This window comes from Macaca thibetana, chromosome X, assembly GCF_024542745.1.
Source record: "Macaca thibetana thibetana isolate TM-01 chromosome X, ASM2454274v1, whole genome shotgun sequence".
NCBI classification, from domain to species: Eukaryota; Metazoa; Chordata; class Mammalia; order Primates; family Cercopithecidae; genus Macaca; species Macaca thibetana.
The window spans coordinates 134,545,023-134,569,363 of NC_065598.1; the positions used below are offsets into that span (position 1 = coordinate 134,545,023).

Genomic DNA, 24,341 nt, shown 5'->3' on the forward strand with positions numbered 1-24,341 from the left:
TTGGGTGGCTTTTAGAAACTCAGGAAGACAGGAGCATCATATGCCTATAGGCAGCTGGCTTCCAGGTCAGTAGTTTTGCTCTGACCCTAAAATCAGACTCCCATCCCAATGGGTATCTACAGGGGAGGACTGGGCATTCTAAGCAGTTTATGTGCCAATTCAATTTCTTAACCTATCTCAAAGATGGAGATCAGTGTGAGTCCAATCCATGTTTAAATGGTGGCAGTTGTAAGGATGACATTAATTCCTATGAATGTTGGTGTCCATTTGGATTCGAAGGAAAGAACTGTGAATTAGGTAAGTAACTATTTTTTGACTACTCATGGTTCAAAGTTTCCCTCTGAAACAAGTTGAAACTGGAAAATGCAATATTCGTGTATCATAATTTTTCTTAAAAACGTACTTTCAACGCTCATAAACATTTCATTTATAGTTATGGTTTTCAGGATATGAGTTGGAGAAGCTATATTAAAATCAATAACAATATTTGGTAACTAATATTAAGTGATAATGATGTTCTACTCACTTATTAATCCTTAATACAACCATATGTGGTTAGTGTTATCATTATCCCCATTCTATGTAGATGAGAAAACTGCAACTCTAACATCCAAAAATTACAGAGGCACAAATGGTTTAGACAGGACTTAAACTTCAGTGTGACCAAAACCCATGCTTCTAACTACTATATTTAACACTCAGAGAAAACTGAACCCAGAAAATTGAAATCATGACTAAATTGCTATCAACGTAGGTAGTGAAAGTCAATTAAGTGCAGAACTGGAGTATGACTGGCCAATTATCCCATATATTAGGAATTCTCCACATGTACAGACCACTTCATATGCTAAATTTGTTGACAAAATTCAAAGCTCATTCCTGAATTTGACTATATTGATTACATCAAAAGTATTACATAACAACCTTAGAATCCTTGTGTACCTTTTCTTCTCAAAGCCTAGACTGTTTCATTTTTCGAGGTTTCAGTAATTGGAGCAGTAAACCCATGTCCTTTGCCTACTTGTTTATCACCTCCAGATGCAATATTAAGGGTACTGTGATTGTGAAATGCACACAGTGCTAATGAGGAATTCACTTTCTACTCTGACACTCCAGAAGAATAGAGATGCAATCCTAAGGAAGAATTTAACACCACAGGCTACCTGACTAAGGATAAAGAGTAGAAAATTAGCAGGACTCTATTAAGGCATTATAGCAATCCACCTGACAGATGAAAAAGGCATGAAATGAAATGAAATGTAGCAGCTACACTTGTCCTATTGAGATAGGAAAAAAGTCGCCTGTAATGTTGTTCAGAAATCCTTTCAGTACTAAAAAGAAATTCATTGACCATCTTCCTTTGGGCTCAAAAATTTCTTAGAAGGTAAGAAAAGGAAAAGGTGACAGGGCAAAGACATTTGAAAAGAAAGAAAAGACTGAATGAACTTGCACACCTGGCTTGGACTCCCATTCCTTTAGGTTTCCATTGTGGGGACAAACTAATGCCTGGGTTACCGTTCTTGAGAGTGTGTTAATTGATTCAACATCTCTGAAGTGCTACTTTCATCTGAAAGGTTATAATTTGAAATTCAGATTTACCTGGATAAATTTGATCTTGCTATTGTGGAAACCTCTAGAAATCCTTGGAGTAGTTACTCATTATCAGCTTAAATAATATAACCGTTGGAGCTGAGAGAATGAGTAACTCAATTAGTCTCAGTTACAACTGAAGGGCACATTGTGGTAAACTATAATTGAAAACATAAATATCTTTACCTAGTTTAAAAATAAAGATGCTTTAAAAGGAGAAAGGGAATAACCCTGAGGAATGTAAATAGAAGCACAAACTTTTACAACAGAGTTTACTACATGTGTGGCTATGTTCCACACAGCAAAAATGCTAAGTCTACAACTGACACAACTTGGATACTCTCATGTTCCCACATTTTGGTTTGGTCAGGGCTGTGCAGTTGTACTGCAGCCACCACCACTCCTGGCCTCTAAGGTATATTGATCTGACCCACCAATCTGATCAAGTTTTAGAAAAATATTTTCAGCCCAGTTAGCTCACAAACAAAATGAGAATTCCCACAAATTGCTCTTTATCTCAGACAATAGAAGAAAGCAACAGCAAAAGCATAAACAAATTACCATTTCAGTTTGTTGCTTCCAGTTAAAGACTAATTTCAACAGCTACTAGATAGCAGAGTTTATGGGGCATCTCGGCCCCAAGTCTTTTGTCGTATGTGGTCTTGAAAAAAAGAAAGGAGATTTTCATCAATACGTTTTTTTTGTCATCTTTTTCCCTTGTTCATCAGGCCCTTCACTGCGAGAGAGAGGTATAAACATTCAGGGCATGCTTTCTAGTTAAAGAATATTAATTGGCTATTGGGTCCCTTAGGTTAGAATAAAGACCTCTGTATGATGTTCCCAGCTGTACATCAAATCCAAATATCTCTCAGATAAATGAAGGTCTGTAAGAATTTGGTCATTCCTGTCTCTTCTAAAGAGTAACAGAGGCATTTTCTCAGAATAAAGCAGAATGGAAAGAAAAAAATCACAAGCATGTAAACACCTTTTTCAATTTTCCAGCATGTCACAGACACTGCTGTCTTATTTGCTACATATTTCTGAGGAGTGAAAAAAGGAACTATGTTGAGTTTAGCTGAAGCACAGCATATTTTGTGGTAAACTTGTTAAATAAAACATCTTTTGTCCAAGCTTTGGTTGTCATACCAGTGGATATATCAGTAAATATAAAGGCAGAATAAAATACAGCAGAACATACTAACATTTGTAGTAGGCATGAAGGGAATTAGAAAGTGTTTGTGTTAACATGGAGGGAGAAAAACAGATGCTTTGAGATGTTCTTCAAAAGATATTCTAGGCACTGAGACCCCCTTCAGGACCAGAGAGAGTCCATACCCACCACAGTACCTGACATATAAATGCTCAGTAATTGATAAAGGAGTCCCATTCTAACTGTTCCTTAGGCCCTGCTCTATGGAACTCTCCCCTGGAAATCCTTGTGCCATTATTTTATTTCTGGAATCTTCAGCCTTTTAGCTGAGGGCAAAAGATTGCTGATTAGGAAGCAATATTTCCCACCTCCTGCACAAAACAAGCCAAAGATCAACAGCAGCAGCAACATACTGGGCCCTAAAGGGCAATGACAAATGTGGATAATGATACAGAGTTCTGGTTACTTCTTAGCCAATGACACAGAATCACAATTGAGAAAACACAGAGTTTATTCATTCCCATTGTGCATGCCCTGGACAAACCGAGCTGCACCTTTCGTAATGTATCACAATCTCATATTGACGGAACACTTTCTACAGGTAATGTTTGATTTGGCTGAACACTTTAGCATTGCTTCGTAGCAACAAAATGACAGCTAGTAACAAAAAAAAAAAAAAGATCCAGGGATATTACCACTGTTAGTGAGGAGAAAGGCCTTTAAATTAATTAATTAATTAATAGGACCAAGTGCCATCTTTCTGGATCATGCCCTTAGTGGATTATTGGTAGCAAAGGTTAAAGCTCAAGCTGGTTCCTTTGTCCCCCCTGCCAAGAGTTGATTTGCCTCCCTTTATTTCCTGAAGTATCAGTAAGGACTAAGAGCTAATTATTACAGTTGGCTATGCTAGCACATGTAAAATAGAGTTTAAAAGTTTAGATTCGTCACTCAAAAATTCATATTCTCCAAAACCATACAGTCACTCTGTTAGCCTGTGTTCCCCCAGAAAAAAAAAAAAGTCACAAGCTTATTTATTAACATGTGCAATCCCAGGGGGCAAGAGAAAAGAACTGAAGAGTGAGGCAGAAAGGAAAAGAAAGCCAATAAGAGGATGAGTTATCAAACTACTCGTATCTAACTGCAATTGATTGCTTAACTTCCTGGGACTGTCTCCAATAAGTCAAATTGGTCTCAGGTTAGTCCACCTGAATGGGAAGAAGAGGTGAAAGAATTTGTCAGTATCTGTCTCTTATTGGTTAGAAGTTCGACTTATGGGGAATTAACTCCCTCACATTTCTTAGTTGGATATGCTTGGGTACCGAGAGGGTCATATGGCATCCATGCCTCAGCATTAACAGGGAAGCTTCAAGGCAAAAGACACCTAGTGGAGCTGTGAGCCAAGGCAATTCAAGGATACACCCATAGGAGGTCGGGTGAAATCCACCCAGAGCTAATCACCACCATGCTGGAAAAAGACACAGGTGAAGCTGAGCAGAATGAAGGTGGTGCATAGGAGGTATCTAATGCAGTCACTCATTTTCAAACTTTTCATGTTATGATTGCACTGGCCACTGAGGATTTCTATTAAAAGTGTTACTGTTGTCAAACATGCACATAAGGGGAAAGGTGTCTTACATTGTTTATATTCCTGTGCTGCTCTAGAAACAGAAATAGGCTCAAGAGCAGAGCCTGTGTTTCTTAATTCAGCAGGTCTAAGCTAACAAGTCCCGAAACATGCTACTTCCTGTTATTGGTATTGCATAGGAGAAACAAAAGGAAAGCACAGTAATTAGAAAATACAAAACAAGATGGCAGGAATCACCCAAATATATCAGGACACACAATTATTGTGAATTGGGGTTAAACTAATCTATTAATAATGACAACTTTCGGTTTGGAGTTAAAAATTTAATTGTATACTGTTAACAAAATTGATACCTAAACTAAAATTACACTGGGAGGCTAAAATGAAGGGATGTGAAAAGAACTATCAGGTAAAAACTAACAAAAAGAAACTAGCAAAGCAATCTTAATATCAGACAAAATAGAATCCAAGAGGAAAATCATTTCAAAAGACAAGAGATATTTTTTATTAATAAGGGGAATTGCATAGGAGAGTAAAGAAAATGTGGGCCACTGGAATGCTTAGCACTAATGACATATTGGTCTTTGGTCTTCAGTTACCGTACAGGACCCTATTTCATTCTTTTATGTTTGATATGTAACCACCTCAGCCAGCTTCAAGTTGCTTTTTGGCCCTAATGGACTTACTAACGCTATAATTTCCTTTTTAAAAAATGTTTTATTTTAGGTTTAGGGGTACATGTGAAGGTTACATAGATAAACATGTGTCACAGGGGTTTGTTGTACATATTATTACATGATGCAGATATTAAGCTCAGTACCCAACAGTGATCTTTTCTGCTCCTCTCCCTCATCCCACTCTCCCCTGTCAAGTAGACCCCAGTATCTGTTGTTTCCTTCTTTGTGTTTATAAGTTCTTATCACTTAGCTCCCACTTACAAGTGAGAACATGCAGTATTTGATTTTTGTTCCTATGCTAGTTTGCTAAGGATGATAGCCTCCAGCTCCATTCATATTCCCACAAAAGAAATAATCTTGTTCTTTTCTATGGCTGCATAATATTCCATGGTATATATGAACCACATTTTCTTTATCCAGTCTGCCATTGATGGGCATTTAGGTTGATTCCATGTCTGCTATCCTAACACTGTAATTTCTAAAGACTTCCAGGTTTTACTTTTATAGGTAACCTGTTAAACAGTCTAGCTCGGGATGCCAAGCAATTTCTAGAATAACTAAGCAATAGAAATTACACTTCAATTCAGAAAGGCAGTATCTACATGAGATTATGGAATTGCTGTTGCTTTTTGTGTTCACTGAAAAAAAATTAGTAAAACTGTAACTTTCAGAAAAAATGCTTGTACATATAGAAAACCCAAAGCATCTAAACAATTAAAATAAATAAATAAGTATAGAAAGGTTACTGGATACAGAGTCAACATACAAATATCAATTGCATGTCTATGTACCAGCAATGATTCAAAAATGATTTTATAATAGCATTAAAAATTAGATGCTTAGTAATAAATGTGAGAAAGGTGTGCAAGAACTCTACATAAAAAATTATGAGACACTATTGAGAAAAATTAAGGCAAACCTAAATAAATGAATAGGCAATGTCCATCAATTAAAGGATACAATATAGTATACATATCAAATATTTACTAATGGATTCAATGCAATACCAAAGTGCCCAGCAGGCTTTTTTTGGTGGGGGGAGGTCGGGCAGGATTCATAAGCTAATTCTAAAATGCATATGGAAATACAAAGACCCAAGTATAGCCAAGACAGTTTTGAGGAAGAATAAACTTGTACTACTTACACTACTAGATGTCAAGACTTATTATCAAGTTACATTTATTAAGACAGTGTGGTACTGACACAAGGATAGACAAATAGATGAGTGAAACACAATAGAGTGCTCAGAAGCACACCTGTACTTATATAGAGGCTTGATTTATGATAGAGGTGCCAGTGCAGTAGAGAAGGGAATTGTTGGTGTTTTCAATAAAAAGTGATAGGTCAATTAGATATTCATATGGCATGAAGTATAAAACAATAACATTTTATATTCATAACTTGCAGAAAGTAAAAATTTCTTAAAATACAAAAAGTGATCACCATAAAGGAAAAGATTGATAAACTGGACTATATTAAAACTAAGAACTCCTGTTCAGCAAAAGACACTACTTTGACTGAAAAGACCAGTCACAGACTGAGACAAGATATCTGCAATACAGACACCTAATAACTGAACCCCATACAGTGATGGTGGGAATTTAAGTTCGTACAATCATTTTAGAAAATTGCTTGGCAGTATCTACTAGATCTGAACATCTGATCCAGTAATTTCACTCATAATTATAAGCCAGTAAAAAGGCATGTTTATGTCACCAAAAGATATATACAAGAATGTTCATTACACTATTATACATAACAGCCAAAAACTGGAAACAAACCAAATATCCATTAACAGTAGAATGAATAAATAAAAGCTGTAATAGTAATACAATGGAATACTACACAGCAATGTATACTGCTACACAAAACATGGATTAATCTCATAGACAAAATGTTAAATGAAAGACGCAGACGAGTACATATTGTGAACTTCTGTTTATAGTTCAAGAGCTGGCAAGAACTGTTTACTGTGTTAGAAGTCCAGGTAATGGTAACCTATAAAAAGGAAAAAGGGTGGAATGATTGGGAGGGAGCATCTTCTGGGGTATTGATAATGTGCTATGTATTGGTCAGTTTAGTGTTTACATAGGCTCATTTACTTCGTGAAAACTTATACTAAAATTTTGTGTATTTTTTGAATATATGTTATACATTAATAAATAGGGTTTTTAAACCTGTAGTCTACGATTTAGTGAAAGTAGAATATCCAAACAGTTAGTTTTAAACCAATCCATTATAGTGCTACCACCATTTTTATGCCTTATTGAGAAGTTTATTTTACCTTTCTTTCCACTCTTAGTTCAAGGCTCCAAAATTTCTCTCCCCAATGTACATTGGGGGCAACATGAATGCCCCCAACGTATATTTGACCCATACACGAGTCAATATTTCCATGTACTTTTTAGAAATGCGTGTTAAATTATGCTGTTACTGTCTATTTTGCTTCTTTTAGATGTAACATGTAACATTAAGAATGGCAGATGCAAGCAGTTTTGTAAAAATACTGCTGATAACAAGGTGGTTTGCTCCTGTACCGAGGGATATCGACTTGCAGAGAACCAGAAGTCCTGTGAACCAGCAGGTCATAATCCAAATAAGAGTTTTTAAAGAAAATCTGTATCTGAGCCTTCAACATTTTAACAAACCTACATAATTTTAATTCCTACTTGAATCTGCTTCCTTTTGAAATCATAGAAAAGATCAGTAGCTTGAATTAGACCAATTAATTTTCTAGATTGCATCATATTTTAAACTATGTAATCATCTACAACCTGAATTCTTTTCTGTGTCCAATTTGTCCAATTTTTTCTCTAACATTTATATCACAAAGCAATTAATTTGTGTGATTTCTGCATATATATTTGTAATTCATCAAGTCAAATCAATGTAGTAATACTATATCATAAAATATACACAAATAATTGAGTGGATAGGCTTCTAGTACAAGGACGGTAAGTTTGAAGCATGATTCCATCTGGGCTGGCTAGTTTACTCTGAGAAAGTTATTTTTTATTGTTGGGTCTGAAGCTGAGTTTACACAATTGGTGTCAGAATGATTCCGGCAATGAACTGTTTTAAGTTCTGCTAGGCTGGTCAGCACAATCTATATGGCTGTGAACAAAGCAATGTTTCCCAGTCATATCAACCATGCCACCATTTTAACAGCTGATTAGTGTATTCAGAGCATCTCCACTCCATGTTCGTATGGCTCTTATCTAAAGATGAAAGCAGTAGACACTTTTATGTTTTGAAAAATTTAGGCTCTTCAGGGTCAATTATATTTGATAAATGAGGGGCTTTTTTTGAAGCAAACTAGATATAATTTCTTTTGCATTTCTAAAGCATAATATCTTATTAAATTGGTACATTAAATCGTGTACCATTTCTCTGTAACTGGTTCCAGTACCTATCTCAGCACTATACCAGGCAGAGGAAATTAAAGAAAGAACCAGTGCCGAGACCAGCTTGGTCAGGGAGACCCTAACCCAGTGGCACTAGAGGAATTAAAGACACGCACACAGAAATAGAGTATGGAGTGGGAAATCAGGGGTCTCACAGCCTTCAGAGCTACGAGCCCCGAACAGAGATTTACCCGCATATTTATTGACAGCAAGTTGGTCATAAGACTTACTAAAACTATTCCTTATGGGAAATAAAGGGATGGGTCTGGCTAGTTAACTGCAGCAGAAATGTGTCTTTAAGGCACAGATCACTCATGCTATTGTTTGTGGTTTAAGAACACCTTTCAGTAGTTTTCCGCCCTGGGTGGGCCAGGTGTTCCTTGCTGTCATTCTGGTAAACCTACAGCCTTCCAGCGTGGGCGTCAAGGCCATCACAAGCATGTCACAGTGCTGCAGAGATTTTGTTTATGGCCAGTTTTGGGGCCAGTTTATGGCCAGATTTGGAGGCCTATTCCCAATAAACCAGAAGGCAGGAATATATATCCTGCAACTAAAATGAAGAATCTCTAAGGCTTCGGGGCCTGCCCACTTGTCCTTCTGCCTGGTTCTTCACATATGCTGTCTCAAAGCTAGTCTACCTTGAGAGGAGCATGAATATGTGTGTGGGTGTGTGTCTGTGTGTGTATTTTAACCTTAAAAACCTAACTTCCAGTATAGACAGATGGCATAGTAGCTAAACCCTTACAAGCTCTTCTATGCTATAAAAGAGAAACAGAATTGAGAACCACCTCCAACTATTAAGTGTTATATTTGAATATAGCCTTAGCTTTAGCAGAACAAGTAGGCCAAACTTAAAATAAGCTTTTCTGCCTTTTCAACGATAATGGTCCCTTTTCTGTAGCCATTGTTGATCGTGTACATTTATACATAAGTATTTTGAACTAATTTCCTGGTTTCTCAACCACTTGCTGTCTTCACGATACTTTGTCGCAGCTGGTTGCTATAGAAATGTCTGTTACAAGGAATGTGGCTTGAAGGAAAGTGAGAAATGAAAATGAAATCTGAAGTGACTTTGTTTGACTACAAATTCCCATTCTGGTAGTCCCCAGTGTATCAATACATTATTTTTCTTCAGAAAATAAACGAACCCAAGGAAAAATGGTGGGCAGGTCCTGGTGAATATGACTGTGATAATTATATTAGCAATCTCTTTGGCTAATATTTGAAACCCAGGTAATTGAATCACAATGATCTCTCCCCAGAAAATAACGTAAAATGCACCTTGGAATCTAGAAGGCATTTTAGTCTGCAAAAGAAACCTTCCTAATGATAAGCAGCAGAAGTCCCATTTACCAAATTGGAAAGTTAAAGTTACAAAGCATCAATCTTCAGACTTCCATTCAGGGATGGCAACTGGGAGTAAGACTTTTTAGTAAAGAAACTAAACAGAAAGTCATTAGACTCTATAAAAGTCTTACCAAATTTGATTCTGGAACACCTATTCTATTTCCGTAAAGATGATGAATTCCAGAGCCAAGTGTTCTTTTCATGAAGGATTTGAAAACTGTCCATGAAAATAATGCAATCAACCTTTTAGCTTGAGATTCTATTCACTGATTAGATTTTTTTAAATACTGATAGGCCTGCTTCTCAGAAGTGACAAGGATGGGCCTCAATCTCAATTTTTGTAATACATGTTCCATTTGCCAATGAGAAATATCAGATTACTAATTTTTCTTCTGTTTTTCTAGTGCCATTTCCATGTGGAAGAGTTTCTGTTTCACAAACTTCTACACTCACCCGTGCTGAGACTGTTTTTCCTGATGTGGAATATGTAAATTCTACTGAAGCTGAAACCATTTTGGATAACATCACTCAAAGCACCCAATCATTTAATGACTTCACTCGGGTTGTTGGTGGAGAAGATGCCAAACCAGGTCAATTCCCTTGGCAGGTACTTTATACTGATGGTGTGTCAAAACTGGAACTCAGCTGGCAAGACACAGGCCAAGTGGGAGACTGAGATTATTTTACTAGACAGCCCTATTGGGATGTGAGAAGTATTTAGGTAAGTTTCAGCACTAACCAATGTGAGAAAGCCTCCAGAGATGAGCAGCTGGTGAAAGAGAGGCCCAAATCAGCTACTATACAGGTCAGGAAGAATTTGGCATTAAGGAAATGCATAGCATGATTCCAGACAGGCAACTGGTCAACGACATGAAAGTCTGGAAGAAAGGTCACAGGGTACTACTTCAGCCTCAGCCCTTGCAAAAACTGGTGAGAGTTGGAAAGTCTTTCGGCCAAGAAAAATTGGATTATTTAAAAGGGGGTAAAGAAAGGGACTCAGGGAGGAAGGATTAAGGCAAGAACTAGGTTCCAAGAAACAGCATCAGAGAGTGTCTTGGTCTACAGCTATAGTTCTCGTGGTAGCATCAGAATCACCTGGGAATATGGAAATGCAAATTCTCCTACCCCCACCCTAGACCTACCAAATCAGAATATCTAGGGGGTGGGGCCCAGCAATCTGTGTGCAAACAAGCACTACAGGTGATTTTGATGCACTTTATAGTTTGAAAACTAGGCCAGGTGCAGTGGCTTATGCCAGTAATCCCAGCACTTTGGGAGACTGAGACGGGAGAATCGCTTAAGCCCAGGAGTTTGAGACCAGCCTGGGCAACATGGCGAAACTCCATCTCTATAAAAAAAAATATATATATGTAAAAATTAGGTAGGTGTGATGACTCCCACCTGTGCTCCCAGCTATTTAGGAGGCTGAGGTGGGAGAATCACCTGATCCTGGAAAGTTGAGGCTGCAGTCAAACGTGATCACACCACAGCACTTCAGCCTGGGTGACAGAGTAAGACCCTATCTCAAAAAACGGAAAAAGAAAAACACTGGCCCAAAGGAAATGAACTTGTTACAGAAGCCAGGGTTCAAAACACCAAATGATGGACTTGTTGTACCTAGTCCTTCCAGTGTGCTCTGCAGACATTTCTCCAAGTGTGGTCTGCAAACAACCTACATATGTAGAATTACCTATGCACATTTTTCATTTAACAACCATGAGCTACATTTGTAGCAAAATCTGGGTTGTAACTTAGCCTACAGCTAAAGCCTAAGAGATTCCATCTGTGAGAAGGAATAACCCACCTCTTTGGCCCTACTCCCCAGGCAGGAAGCCAGGATGGTCCTTATATAAAGTTGTGCTGTCCAATAGGTAACTACTAGCCATATATGGCTATTTAAAGTTAAATTACCTACAATTAAGTGAAATTAAAAATTCAGTTCCTCAATTGCACCTGCCAAATTTTAAGTGCATAACAGCCACATGCGGGTACTAACTACTGTATTGCAGAGTGCAAGTGGAGACAGAACATGGTATTACTGCGGAAATTTCTATTGGATAGCACTTATAATCGTTTAGTCTAATTTTAAACTCCCTAGTTGCCACAGTCATGATTTGGTAGTAATTTCACGGATTTCTCTACTGAGGTTTGAATCTCTGCCATTAGAGACTGATAACTTTAAAGACTGCAATGATCAAACTGGTAACAATTTAAGCCAGAATCAGGTAAATCTCCTGAGTTTTAACAGCACTGGAATTTTTCTGGGACTAGCTGTGTATCTATCCAGGATTCTTGAGAATGCCTGCCATTTTCCAACATAATGGATGTAAGATATTACACATATACCTGGGGATGGGGCAGTAGGTATAACTGCACAAGCATTGTGGAGAATGGTATCAAAGAGTGGCAGAACATCACAAGCAAGGTTTTCCCTTTCTTTTACCTTTGCTTTTTAAAAAGACAATATTTGCTGGACCTGATCTTATAGACCATAAATGGGACACTGTACGTTCCTTTTTACCTCCTCTGTTTCTACTTAAATGCATCCTATAAGGGCTGCTTCCCTTACCCACCATAACCCCTTCCTTCACTCATCCATATCTTTGCTCTTCTTCACAATTCTGTAATATTGACCTTCTTTATGAACCTTTCCTGGAACAACCCCTCTTGAGTGCAAGCACTCTTATTATGCCTTCAATGTATTTAATATCCATGTATCTAATTCTAATTTTGTCATTTGCGTTCTCATGTATTTTCATTCATTAGGTGTCCAACTTCCATGGATAACATGGTTACAAAAAAAGATCCTACTTTATGACAATTATCTTCCTTGGGTTTGTGAGACATAGAACAGTGCTTACAGTGGGGGACCCAAGAACCCCGGAAAATATATTAGCTAAGAAGATAACTTCCGTTTTTAAAAGTCCAAGATTAAAAAAAAAAAAATGTATGCTTTGTGAGTTTAGCATTGTCTCCTTGTCATTCCAGAAATGAAATGGCAAATACATTTAAATCAGAACTAAAAAGGGGAACAGGGTATAAAGGCTCAGTTTAGTCACATAATTTCACTTTCTCACCCACCCTCTTTAAACCAGATGTTTGCCAATGTGTTAACAATGCAGATCTTTCCTGAAAGAAAGTTTAGTAACTCAAGCAGACACTTTATTTTCTTTTCAAGCAGAAAAGACTATGAGATGGTGGTTGTGGCTGTTCTGGGAGGGAGAAGATATAAATGATACACATCATTTCAAATTATGTCATGACCTTCTCACTGCACACTTATAGTTACTGTCCCTGTTGTCTTTTTGCTCTCAAGCCTAGCTAAGATCATTTGGAATGTTCAAGATCACTCATACATGCATGTGCACACATGCACGTGCACATAGGTTCACTCCCTATTTCATCCATATGAACTAAGATTACTGACCTGGACAGATTCAAAGCACTAACTTTTATTCTCTTCCAAAGGCAAGAAGCTGAGCTACTTTCCAGAATAGTTGTGAAAGACCCTGTCATACTTCTGCATTGCTTCCTCCACACCACCTCCATCTAGTTCCTTATGAAAGGTTACTGGTTTTCAAAAATACGAGATAAATTGAGTGTATAAAAGTCATTTCTAGACAAAATGAAACAAACCAGAATCTCTCCTCATTTGTGGATGGGCCACCTCCACCATGTCATGGTTAATCTGCAGGAGGAAATACTAGATTTGATTGCAGATCAGACTGCAGCAAACCTGCTGTGACTAAGGCATCAAGAGAAAGCAAGCAACAGCTGGGGCTTCAGTGGTGAAAACATTATATATCTAGCTTTGAAATATGAAATACTATTTAGCAGTGTCACCTAGAAAAGAGTGTTTCAAAATGCTGATGCTTCATAAGAACCTTTCTCTTCAGAGTGGTTTCTTTTATCTTTCAAATTAGCCAGGGTGAGAAATAAAGCGATCACTTGGTGAAGAAATCTCACAAAGAACAACATGGTTCACTTTCATCTTGAGTAACGAACAGACTGAACAAACTAGAAATGTTTAGTCTGTTAAAGAAAAGGTGAGCTGTTTGCAAGAGCCACAAGGGAAAAGGGAAGACAGCTTCTTTGTGGACTTAAGGGTGAAAGTTGCAAGCGGGCAGGAAGATTCTGACCTCCATTAAGAAAGCCCTTCCCAACCAACAACCACTGGGTTGGTTGCGTAGGTTGGGCAGCGTTAGGAGCAAATGTTGATTGAACAAATGTTTGTCGGAATTGTTGACTTAAAGAGCTGTTCTGTCACTGGGGACAGGAGCGGCTGGATAGCCCCATTCAGGGAGAGGGCATTTGTTCACCTGGCGAGAGATCAGAGCAGGCTAAGGGACCGCTGGGATCCTGTCCGGCTTTGAGACCCTACAGAGCCATGTTCACCTAGCACGTATCCCGTCTGCGGTCGCGCTCCTTCTTACCTTATTCCAGGGCTTTCACCTCAGCTTGCCAGGCTGGAGCCAAGGGCCAACGCAGCCGCGCCTTGCTCGCGACGGTAGCTTCCCAGGAGCCCCCTATGGTTCCGGAACGGCGCTGCCGGCCCCATTCTCTTTGCTACCTCCTAAAGCCAAAGGCACTGGCGGGCCGGGCCAACTTCTAAAGTCGCGCGAGATTAGAAGGTCTAAGATAGGAACCGCGTGAGGCCAATGGAAGGAGGTACTTCAGTTTCCCTCCAGATGCCCAGCGATGGGCTCAGAGCTCCTTGAGAACTCGGGAAAGGAAGCAGGGTCTCTGAAGAAATACTTCAGGAGTAGAAAGAGGAAGCTAGAGGGTTAAATGCACTACACAGGAACAGAAATGAGTTTTTCTTAGAGTAAGTATATGTCTAGAGGTGTAGTAAGCTAAAACAAGTCTTGAATTGCATACCGCTACGTAGGGAAAAAATGAAAGCCTTTGAACATTAGTGAAAAAAGGGAAACTGTAACGCCTGTATTACTAGATAGCTTTCATCAACAACTCAAAAGCGAGAGATTTGAAGAAGCAACAAAGCTTTAATTTGGTTTGGATCCCATGGCCATGACCCTGCCAGCCGACAATTCTAGGCATGCGCAAACTGGCCCCCAAAATTCCTCCCACATTTCCAAAGAACTATTTGGCCCTTTATGTGAAGTACCTGGTTTTTCCATTTTCTGTTTTACCATAGGCCTCAGTTCGGTGTGTGGCATACAGTCTTCAAATATTTAACAATTTGAAGATGATTCTATCAGATTAAAAAAAAAGAATACAATGGAAGCCAAGTGATTAAGCTTTCCTTGTGCTCATATTAAGTTGTAGCATATGCATTTACCGATGGTTAACCGTATTAACCTACAGAAAATGTCCAGGGAAACGGTCTGTTTCTTATTCTATTTTTGACCTAAAAAAAAAATCTTTAAAATGTCTTAGCAGTTTCCCCTGTCTCCACTTCCCTCAGCTTTGGTCTGAAGCTACCCTGTACAGCTAGCTACAGAGATTCAATCCTTTCTGTTGGATTAGGACACATCCCAGTGGCAGATAGCATGCAAAGTTATTATATGTATGAATCAGAACTTGTTTTTCCTTGGGGCCAGGATGTTGCACTAAGGTCTTAAGACTATAGCAATATCTTCACTTGAAAAAGGTAGCCCTCTATTATTCCTATCTCAGATGATAAAAATTCAATTAAGAGGAATAAGAACGTGACATATGTAACCTCACCTGGCTCTACAAAGCTAATCTGGACAGACATTTAAACAATTATCCTCTAAGATTATTTGATGAAATGCACTTCAATGACTAGCTAACCATTAAAAACCAAAGTGAGCATCCCATCTGTTCCCAGCCAAATGACCTAGAGCAAAGGACTAGGCAAACCACATCTGTGGGCATAGCAAGCTGTACATCACAGACAAATGAATTTGCTTTGTATATGAGTGAGAGCAAACACTCTTTATTGTAAAGCTTGGGTGGGTAGGTAGGGAGAATAATGGTTTTGCTGAAATCACAGGGAATGGTTATGATGGAGTTAAAGGTCAGGAAGAGAACAAAAGGGTAAGAGCTGTTCTGGGCTGGCATCATCAATGAAGAGCACAAATTCAGATGTGAATGTATATTTTGTAGAAGCATGTGTGTGGTTGGTGTGTGTATATATGTGTGTCTGAAAGAGGGAAAACAGGCTCCCATTAGACTATGACTAACAAAAATGTTTGACAGATTATAACTCAGATGCCTTACTCAGAGCATATGCCTTCCCATTTTCCCCATTATTCCCCAACATGATGTCTTAAAAAGTTCTTAAAAAGAACTTTTCCTTGACTGAGCAGACATCTCATACCCCAAATAGCTAATATTTTGATGGCTATGATCCTGAATGACCAAACATTCCAAAACCAAATAGTTTGTAATATCTTTAAATGCAAATATATTTTAGGCCTTTTCCTTGGCAAGGATGTTTGGTCAGGGGTTGGCAAAAATAATGCTCTTCAGACTTAAAAGAACACAACCGTATTTCTTAGCCATCCACCAGAAAGTAGTAGAAGCTCCAGGAAACAAGTCTTTGTCAGCTACATCATAATCTCTCTGCCCAGGGCCTATGGATGTCATTCATCCTGGCCTAACTAGCCTACTGGGCTGAGAGATGTTCAATTTCCCCACTAATACACTAGCCAGAGGAGAAGCACCGTGATATCATTGCATGTTAATTCTTAATTCCAATTGCTTAAACAGATATGTTCAGTTGTAACTATCATGACCAGTATATAACAGTGTTGGCCAAGTTTTATTGATGCTGAAAATCAATTGGAGTTACAGCCAGACACATGGTCTTATGACCGGCGTACTTACACAGGGCTTTGCACTCAGACAGATCATGCATCTGGGGTTTACTGCTTTGCATTTTTGTTTTGTAACTGAAGTCTGATGAGCCAGCCAGAGCATGGGCTACCTAGGGACCTGAAACCCTGCAACCCCACTTCTCACCACCTCCCAGGGTGATTTCTCGACCCCCCACTCCCCTACCACCTGGTGCCTTAGCCAGCCCTGGCTCTCCCTCCAAACACCTGCCCAATGACCACTGCCACCCCATGGTGCCCAGACATACTCTCCCTCCTCATCCCTACCCAGCTGCCACTGCCACTCCTCTCCCCCGGTGGGGACATGGGCATAGGTACAGGGAGAGTTAAGGTTGGTCAGGTGCACATGCCCTATGCTGTCTTGGAAGGTTGCTTGGCCATGTGGCATCTCTGGACCAAGAATGTGCCACAGCACATTTGGAGGCTGAAAGGTGGGGGCACACCCCTTGTCTACCTCCATTTCAGGCATGGAACACATCCTGGCATGAAAGTTGAGTCCCTTGGGAATCATGTCTCCACCTTGATTGGCACAGTAGGCCAATGACAAGGGAAGATTAACACACCCTCCCCTGCTGGGACCCAGCATCCTGTGGCTGGCAGGCAGGGGATCCTAAGGACATATGGGTGTTAAATTGTAGGGTGCACTTCCTGGACACCTTTGAGGGTCTGCACTGCCCCAGCAAATATCCCCATGCTAGAGGGAGCAAAATATTAAATGGCGAATTTAAAAAATGTAACATGATGGGTTGCAAAAGAGACTACAGAGGAAAGAAAAAAGTTTTGTATTTTAGCGTCTTCAATGGCACCTTTCTTCCTAGCTTTTGAACAAGGAGCGCCACATTTTTATTTCTCACTGAGCCCCACAAAGTATGTAGCCATTCCTGCTTGGAGTGAAGACTTTTAAAACATAAAGATTATCAAGTCTTGGAAATTCTGATTCAGTAGATATATAACAGGTCTCTAACTTAATTATGTAAAGAATTCTGGAGGGCTTCATTTTACCCAGTCCCACCCACCAAATATTCTGGTAAATTAAGCTTGGATTAGCCCCCAGATCTGCATTTTGTAAGGATGATTTTATAAGGATGATTAGCCCTCAGATGATTCTACGGCAACTGGTCCACAGACCATGCCTGGACTGAAATTGGGTGCTTAGGAGCACAAATTCTGGAGCCGGCCAGACTTGAGTTTGCTTCCTAGCTTTACCAACTGACCTCAGGGGAGTTAGCGTTTCTCTCTAAACTTTAGTTCATGCATCTATAAATATATTAATATCACATCATAAGGATATTATGTTGTATTAAATGTCTATAAACCCCACAATGATTAACCCAAAGTAAACCCTCAAATAAATGTTCAAAAAAATTAGGAAAATTGTTAAGTCTGGGTTGTATGCACACTGATGTTTGTTATATTATGTAGTTTTTTCTGTATTTTTACAACATTTCAGAATAAAAAGCAACAGCTAGGAGAAGAGGGAGATGGCCAGGCGCAGTGGCTCATGCCTCCCAGCGCTTTGGGAGGCCAAGGCGGGCGAATCACGAGGTCAAGAGATCGAGACCATCCTGGCCAACATGGTGAAACCCCGTCTCTACTAAAAATACAAAAATTAACTGGGCGTGGTGGCATGCACCTGTAGTCCCAGCTACTCGGGAGACTGAGGCAGGAGAATTGCTTGAACCTGGGAGGCAGAGGTTGCAGTAAGCTGAGATCTCATCACTGCACTCCAGCCTGGTGACAGAATGAGACTCCGTCTAAAAAAAAAAAAAAAAAAGATAAGAGCAGGAGAGCCAGAGTATGAAAAAGGAAGTCAGAGCCCTTTAATGACTCAGCCCTTAGGTCTCCAGGTAGGAGGCTAGTGCTTCAGTGTCCAGGACACAGTAGGCGTTCTGTAAATTAAATTCAGGACAAAAAGAACATGCCCCAAGGACCATCTGATATCCACTTAAAGTGATGGACCACCTCCTTTCCCTTGTTTATGAATGGGTTTATGCCTAAGACTGCGTGCACTTTAATACAAGGGCAGTCGTTCAGAACTAGTCAGCGCCTGAAAAGGATTTACCAAATGTTGAGTGTGCCCTCTAGTGTTCACACTTCCCAGCTTTCTTCCTGTAAAGGTGGATCAAGGCACTTGCTTACAACTGGAACTGAAATCCTCCAAGTCGATCTAGACATTGAGATGGAGAAAATATTCATTGTCCACTGTAATTATGCAACGAATATCCAGCTGAAATAATGAACTGGCCTCTTATCTAACAATACCCAGGCTCAATGCGTCACTCCTTTGTCCACTTTGCCCAAAATTCAACCACAGCTAAGTTGACATTTTAGGACAAAGGCAGCTTACCATCCAGCCAGAGGGGAGTAGAGTATGGTTAAGAGAGAGTGGAAAGAATGAATGGGCCCTGCTATTCCTCACTGCCTGCATGGCTATAAGCACAGTCCTTATGGAGGCCTTAGGTCTTGTTTCATAATATTCCAGTTTGGAAAGGGTTTGAAAAGACCTCCTAGAAAAATCAGTAGTTTTTCTTTTTCAAGTAACATGTAGCAAAAAAATTTCATCATGTAGGCACAGGGAACACCCTAATAACTATTAATCTCAAGGAGTCAAGTCAGTGTGTTTCCTACTGTACCTGCTGTATCCCCATGAAGCAAATTTTGCCATCAGAGAAACTGACTCATGGGGAAAAATATCCAAGAACCTCAAATCACCAAAAGAAGCCATTTCTCAGATCTGCCTCAGCTTAAGCTTCCTTGTCTCTGTGTGTTGCTTTCAATGCAGTTACATAAATGGCTTTTTTGTTTATGCACCGGAAACACTAATTCATCTGCAAAGCTCACATTTCCAGAAACTCCATTTCTGCCAGCACCTAGAAGCCAATATTTTGCCTATTCCTGTAACCAGCACGCATATTTATTTTTTTCTAGATCAAATATATTATGCAGTAAGAGTCTTAATTTTGTTTTCACAGGTCGTTTTGAATGGTAAAGTTGATGCATTCTGTGGAGGCTCTATCGTTAATGAAAAATGGGTTGTAACTGCTGCCCACTGTGTTGAAACTGATGCTAAAATTACAGTTGTCGCAGGTAAATAAAGAATAATAATCTGCAGCACCACTAGCTCTTTAATATGATTTGTACACCATATTTTACTAAGGTCTAATAAAATTGTTGCTGAATAAATTGGGCTAAAGGCAGAAGGGTCATAATTTCAGAACCCAAGTTGCACCATCCTCCAACCCTCCATAGTTCTTTTGATGTACCCATATTATCACTCCTTTCAGTGAGGTACAATTAGTTATTGATGTAGTCATTTCCCTACCAGAAAGTCTTCCCAAAAACCAGTATCATGTCACTGATCCTTTTGTCTCTGGTGCTTGGCACAACCTGTAGCAGGTTCTTAGAAAACAAACATTTGAATTAATGGCCAAATGAATTTGTGCTCAAAAAAGGGGTCAGAATACTTGAAATTTGGAAAATCTAGGATAATTCATGACTAGTGGTTTCATTATCATCAATGAAAAGCTTATAACAGCATGAGTGAACAGAACCATCTCTATGATAGTCCTGAATGGCTTTTTGGTCTGAAAAATATGCATTGGTTCTCATTACATTTAACCAAAATTATCACAATAGAAGAATGAGATCTCTGACATTGCCAATTAGGTCAGTGATCCCGAGTAGACCCTTAGAAAATCTGTGTATGTGAAATACTGTTTGTGACTTAAAATGAAATTTATTTTTAATAGGTGAACATAACATTGAGGAGACAGAACATACAGAGCAAAAGCGAAATGTGATTCGAATTATTCCTCATCACAACTACAATGCAACTATTAATAAGTACAACCATGACATTGCCCTTCTGGAACTGGATGAACCCTTAGTGCTAAACAGCTATGTTACACCTATTTGCATTGCTGACAAGGAATACACGAACATCTTCCTCAAATTTGGATCTGGCTATGTGAGTGGCTGGGGAAGAGTCTTCAACAAAGGAAGATCAGCTTCAGTTCTTCAGTACCTTAGAGTTCCACTTGTTGACCGAGCCACATGTCTTCGATCTACAAAGTTCACCATCTATAACAACATGTTCTGTGCTGGCTTCCATGAAGGAGGTAGAGATTCATGTCAAGGAGATAGTGGGGGACCCCATGTTACTGAAGTGGAAGGGACCAGTTTCTTAACTGGAATTATTAGCTGGGGTGAAGAGTGTGCAATGAAAGGCAAATATGGAATATATACCAAGGTATCCCGGTATGTCAACTGGATTAAGGAAAAAACAAAGCTCACTTAATGAAAGATGGATTTCCAAGGTTAATTGATTGGCACTGAAAATTAACAGGGCCTCTCACTAATCATTTTCCCATCTCATTATATTTGAATATATACATTCTATGATTATTGCTTTTTCTCTTTACAGGGAAAATTTCATGTTTTACCTGAGCAAATTGATTAGAAAATGGAATCACTAGAGGAATATAATGTGCTAGGAAATTATAGCCATTTCTAAGGGCCCAGCCCTTGACAAAATTGTGAAGTGAAATTCTCCACTCTGTCCCTCAGATACTCTGGTTCTCCACTATAGCAACTAACTCATCTGATTTTCCCTCCTTAGCAGATTCCATCTTCCCGATCTTCTTTGCTTCTCCAACCAAAACATCAATGTTTATTAGTTCTGTATACAGTACAGCATCTTTGGTCTACTCTATCACAAGACCAGTACCACACTCATGAAGAAAGAACACAGGAGTAGCTGAGAGGCTAAAACTCATCAAATACACTACTCCTTTTCCTCTATCCTATTCCTGAATCTTTTACCTTTTTCAAATCCCAATCCCCAAAGCAGTTTTTATCTTTCTTACTCCCTCTCTCCCTTTTACCCTCCACAGTCATTAAAGGAGAGATGGGGAGCATCATTCTGTTATACTTCTGTACGCAGTTATACATGTCTATCAAACCCAGACTTGCTTTCATAGTGGAGACTTGCTTTTCAGAACATAGGGATGAAGCAACGTGCCTGAAAATTTGGGGGGAAAAGTTTCTTTCAGAGAGTTATTATATATATATATACACACACACACACACACACACACACACACACATATAATGGAAGCAATAAGTCATTCTAAGAGCTTGTATGGTTATGGAAAAAAAGCTGACATTGACGCAGATATATTGTACTCTTTCTAAAAATTAATAATAATAATGCTAACAGAAAGAAGAGAACAGCTCATTTGCAGTCTACAACTAGTAGAGACTTTGAGGAAGAATTCAACAGCGTGTCTTCAGCAGTGTTCAGAGTCAAGAAAGAAGTTGAAGTTGCCTAGACCAGAGGACAAAAGTAACATGTCTCCTTTAACTGGCATGCCCCTGAAGTGGAGAAGGGTGCAGCAGGCTCGAAGACATAAGTCATTCCAATCAGCCAACTAAGTTGTCCTTTTCTGGTTTCATGTTCACCGTGGAACATTTTGATTATAGTTAATCCTTCTATCTTGAATTTTCTAGAGAGTTGCTGACCAACAGACGTATGTTTCCCTTCGTGAATTAATAAACTGGTGTTCTGGTTCATACCTTGGCTTTTTGTGAATCCCATTGATGTGATTCAGCCACCCTGTATTTGATGATGCATAGGACTACTGACAAAATCACTTCGACCCCGCCAAGCTGCTGCCTTCTCTTGCCCCCCCCTCATCCCCAGCCAGGCCTCACTCTTGCTAATTCCTTTAGTTCTTTTAGTCAATATATTTTTGTCTTCGCATATAAGTATAAATAAACATATTTTTAAATTTCTTGGCTTGGTCCAGTGGCTCATGCCTATAATCCCAGCACTTTGGAAGGCCAAGGTGGGTGGATCACCTGAGGTCAGGAGTTTCAGGCCAGCCTGGCCAACACGGTGAAACCCTGTATCTACTAAAAATAGAACAATTAGCTGGGCGTGGTAATTTGTGCCTGTAATCCCAGCTACTGGGGAGGCCAAGGCAGGAGAATCACTTGAGCCTGGGGAGCAGGGGGTGGGGGAGGTTGCAGTGAGCCGAGATCGCACCAGTGCACTCCTTCCTGGGTGACAGAGTGAGATTCTGTCTCAGAAATAAAATAATTAATTAAATAAATAAATACATTTCTTGAGGCGTTTCTTGTTAAATCATTCATGGAGAGGTATCCCAAATACTACATTCAACAAAACACTCTGAAAAATGTTTTCAAATGCAATATAACATAGCAGAGATTTGATGCTCTGTTATCCAGCTTTCATATAAGGCAGTGTGAGCTGTGTTCCAGAGAGGAAAGTGGTCTGAATCCACCTGAGACAGAATTGGGTCTAACTAGCTGTGAGTATGGCCTTCAATAAATCACTCTCCATTTGGAAATTCGATTTCTCCACTTGTATAATGGAAGAGTTTGACAGGATGCTCTCCAAAATCCCTTGCAATTTTGTTAGTCTGTGATTTTATGTTTTTATTTTTATGTCTTCATTCAACAAATATTCAAGGAGTAATTGTTGTGTGCCAAATACCAACAGTGTTCATTAAATTGCAATTCAGATTTTATATATATAGTTATAATAATGTATAATGTATATACATTGCTTTGTGAGTGCCTGTTACACTACTAGACAGTAGTTGCTCAATAATTGTTAGCTGAATCCGAATTCATGTTTATCCCAGAGTAGCAATTAGTCTTGTATTGAGTATCATGAAAGAAGGCCATACTTAAATAAGAATAATGCCTGGAGTTTAGATTTTATGAACAAATGAAAGGAAATTGGTTCTGCTTTTGTTGACTAAAGGAGGGGAAGAGAGAAGAGACACTATAATTGTCTGCCTCAGATTTAAGGATGATGCTAATTCATGCATTAAACATGTTACTTCAAATTTGAATGACCAAAGGTCTGTAGCCTCAGCACTTCAAAATTGGTAAAAGTAAGATGCTCTGGCCTTGTTTCCATAGAGACCACCCCTTACAAAGGCACCAGTGGGAAACTGGCCTCAGGACTCCTGTGATTGGTCTTCTCTGTGGTAGAGAAAGGAGCTCCTGGACCCATAAATCTCTAAGCTACAGTTCTTTTGGTCATGGGCTCAAAAATGATTGAATTCATCATGAGCCACCTGTGGCATATTGCCACCACTAAACATGTGGGGCCTTTAAGCTCACTAAGAGCCAATGTCCTCGGAGACAGCCCTGACTGGATTCTACCTAGGGCATTTGCAATTGCCATATAAGAATCATAAGTGCTTTCAAAATCACTGTAGCTAATTTGCCTACATAGACTAAAACATGCTGCCATTATATTGGAAGTGACAGATTAAAATAGAACTCTTACCAAGTGAAGGAAAGTGTGCTAAGATAGTGCAGTCATTTTAACTTTCTGTTTAAGTATGATTGTTTTTAGTTCTTTTGAATATTTAGTTGTTTTATAGTGACAGGAATGAAGTACTGTCCAATTTTCTCCCCCAAGGAAAAAAGAAAAGGTGTTCTTCCTTACTTAACTGAACCAAAACAGACTAGTTTACAAAATTGCCTAATTAGAATTGCTAAACACATTCCAAATGCTTACAGTCTAATCCAGGAATGTCAGAGCTGCAAGGGCCCTTAAACACTGTCTAATCCACTCCACTCATTTAGCAGATGAGGAGATTGAGGCCAACATAAGGCCAGGCCCAAGATAACACAATGACAGCCAGGACTAGAGCTCAAGTCTCCCACCCTGCACTTTGAAATAATAATGCTTTCAACTGGGGTGCATTAACTCTACTGTCTATATTT

General features: G+C 39.2%; 1 protein-coding gene across 2 annotated transcripts in view; it reads left to right on the plus strand.

Annotated features, from left to right (window-relative positions):
- The window catches only part of F9 (coagulation factor IX), a 32,703-nt gene extending 10,558 nt beyond the window's left edge, over positions 1-22,145 (plus strand). For both annotated transcript variants that reach the window (XM_050775538.1, XM_050775539.1), the window contains exons 4-8: positions 184-297; positions 7,458-7,586; positions 10,158-10,360; positions 19,547-19,661; positions 20,324-22,145. In XM_050775538.1, coding sequence (XP_050631495.1) covers positions 184-297; positions 7,458-7,586; positions 10,158-10,360; positions 19,547-19,661; positions 20,324-20,871 — 1,109 coding nt within the window. In that variant the 3' untranslated portion in view covers positions 20,872-22,145. The remainder of the gene's footprint in view (positions 1-183; positions 298-7,457; positions 7,587-10,157; positions 10,361-19,546; positions 19,662-20,323) is intronic.
- Positions 22,146-24,341: the final 2,196 nt, after the last annotated feature.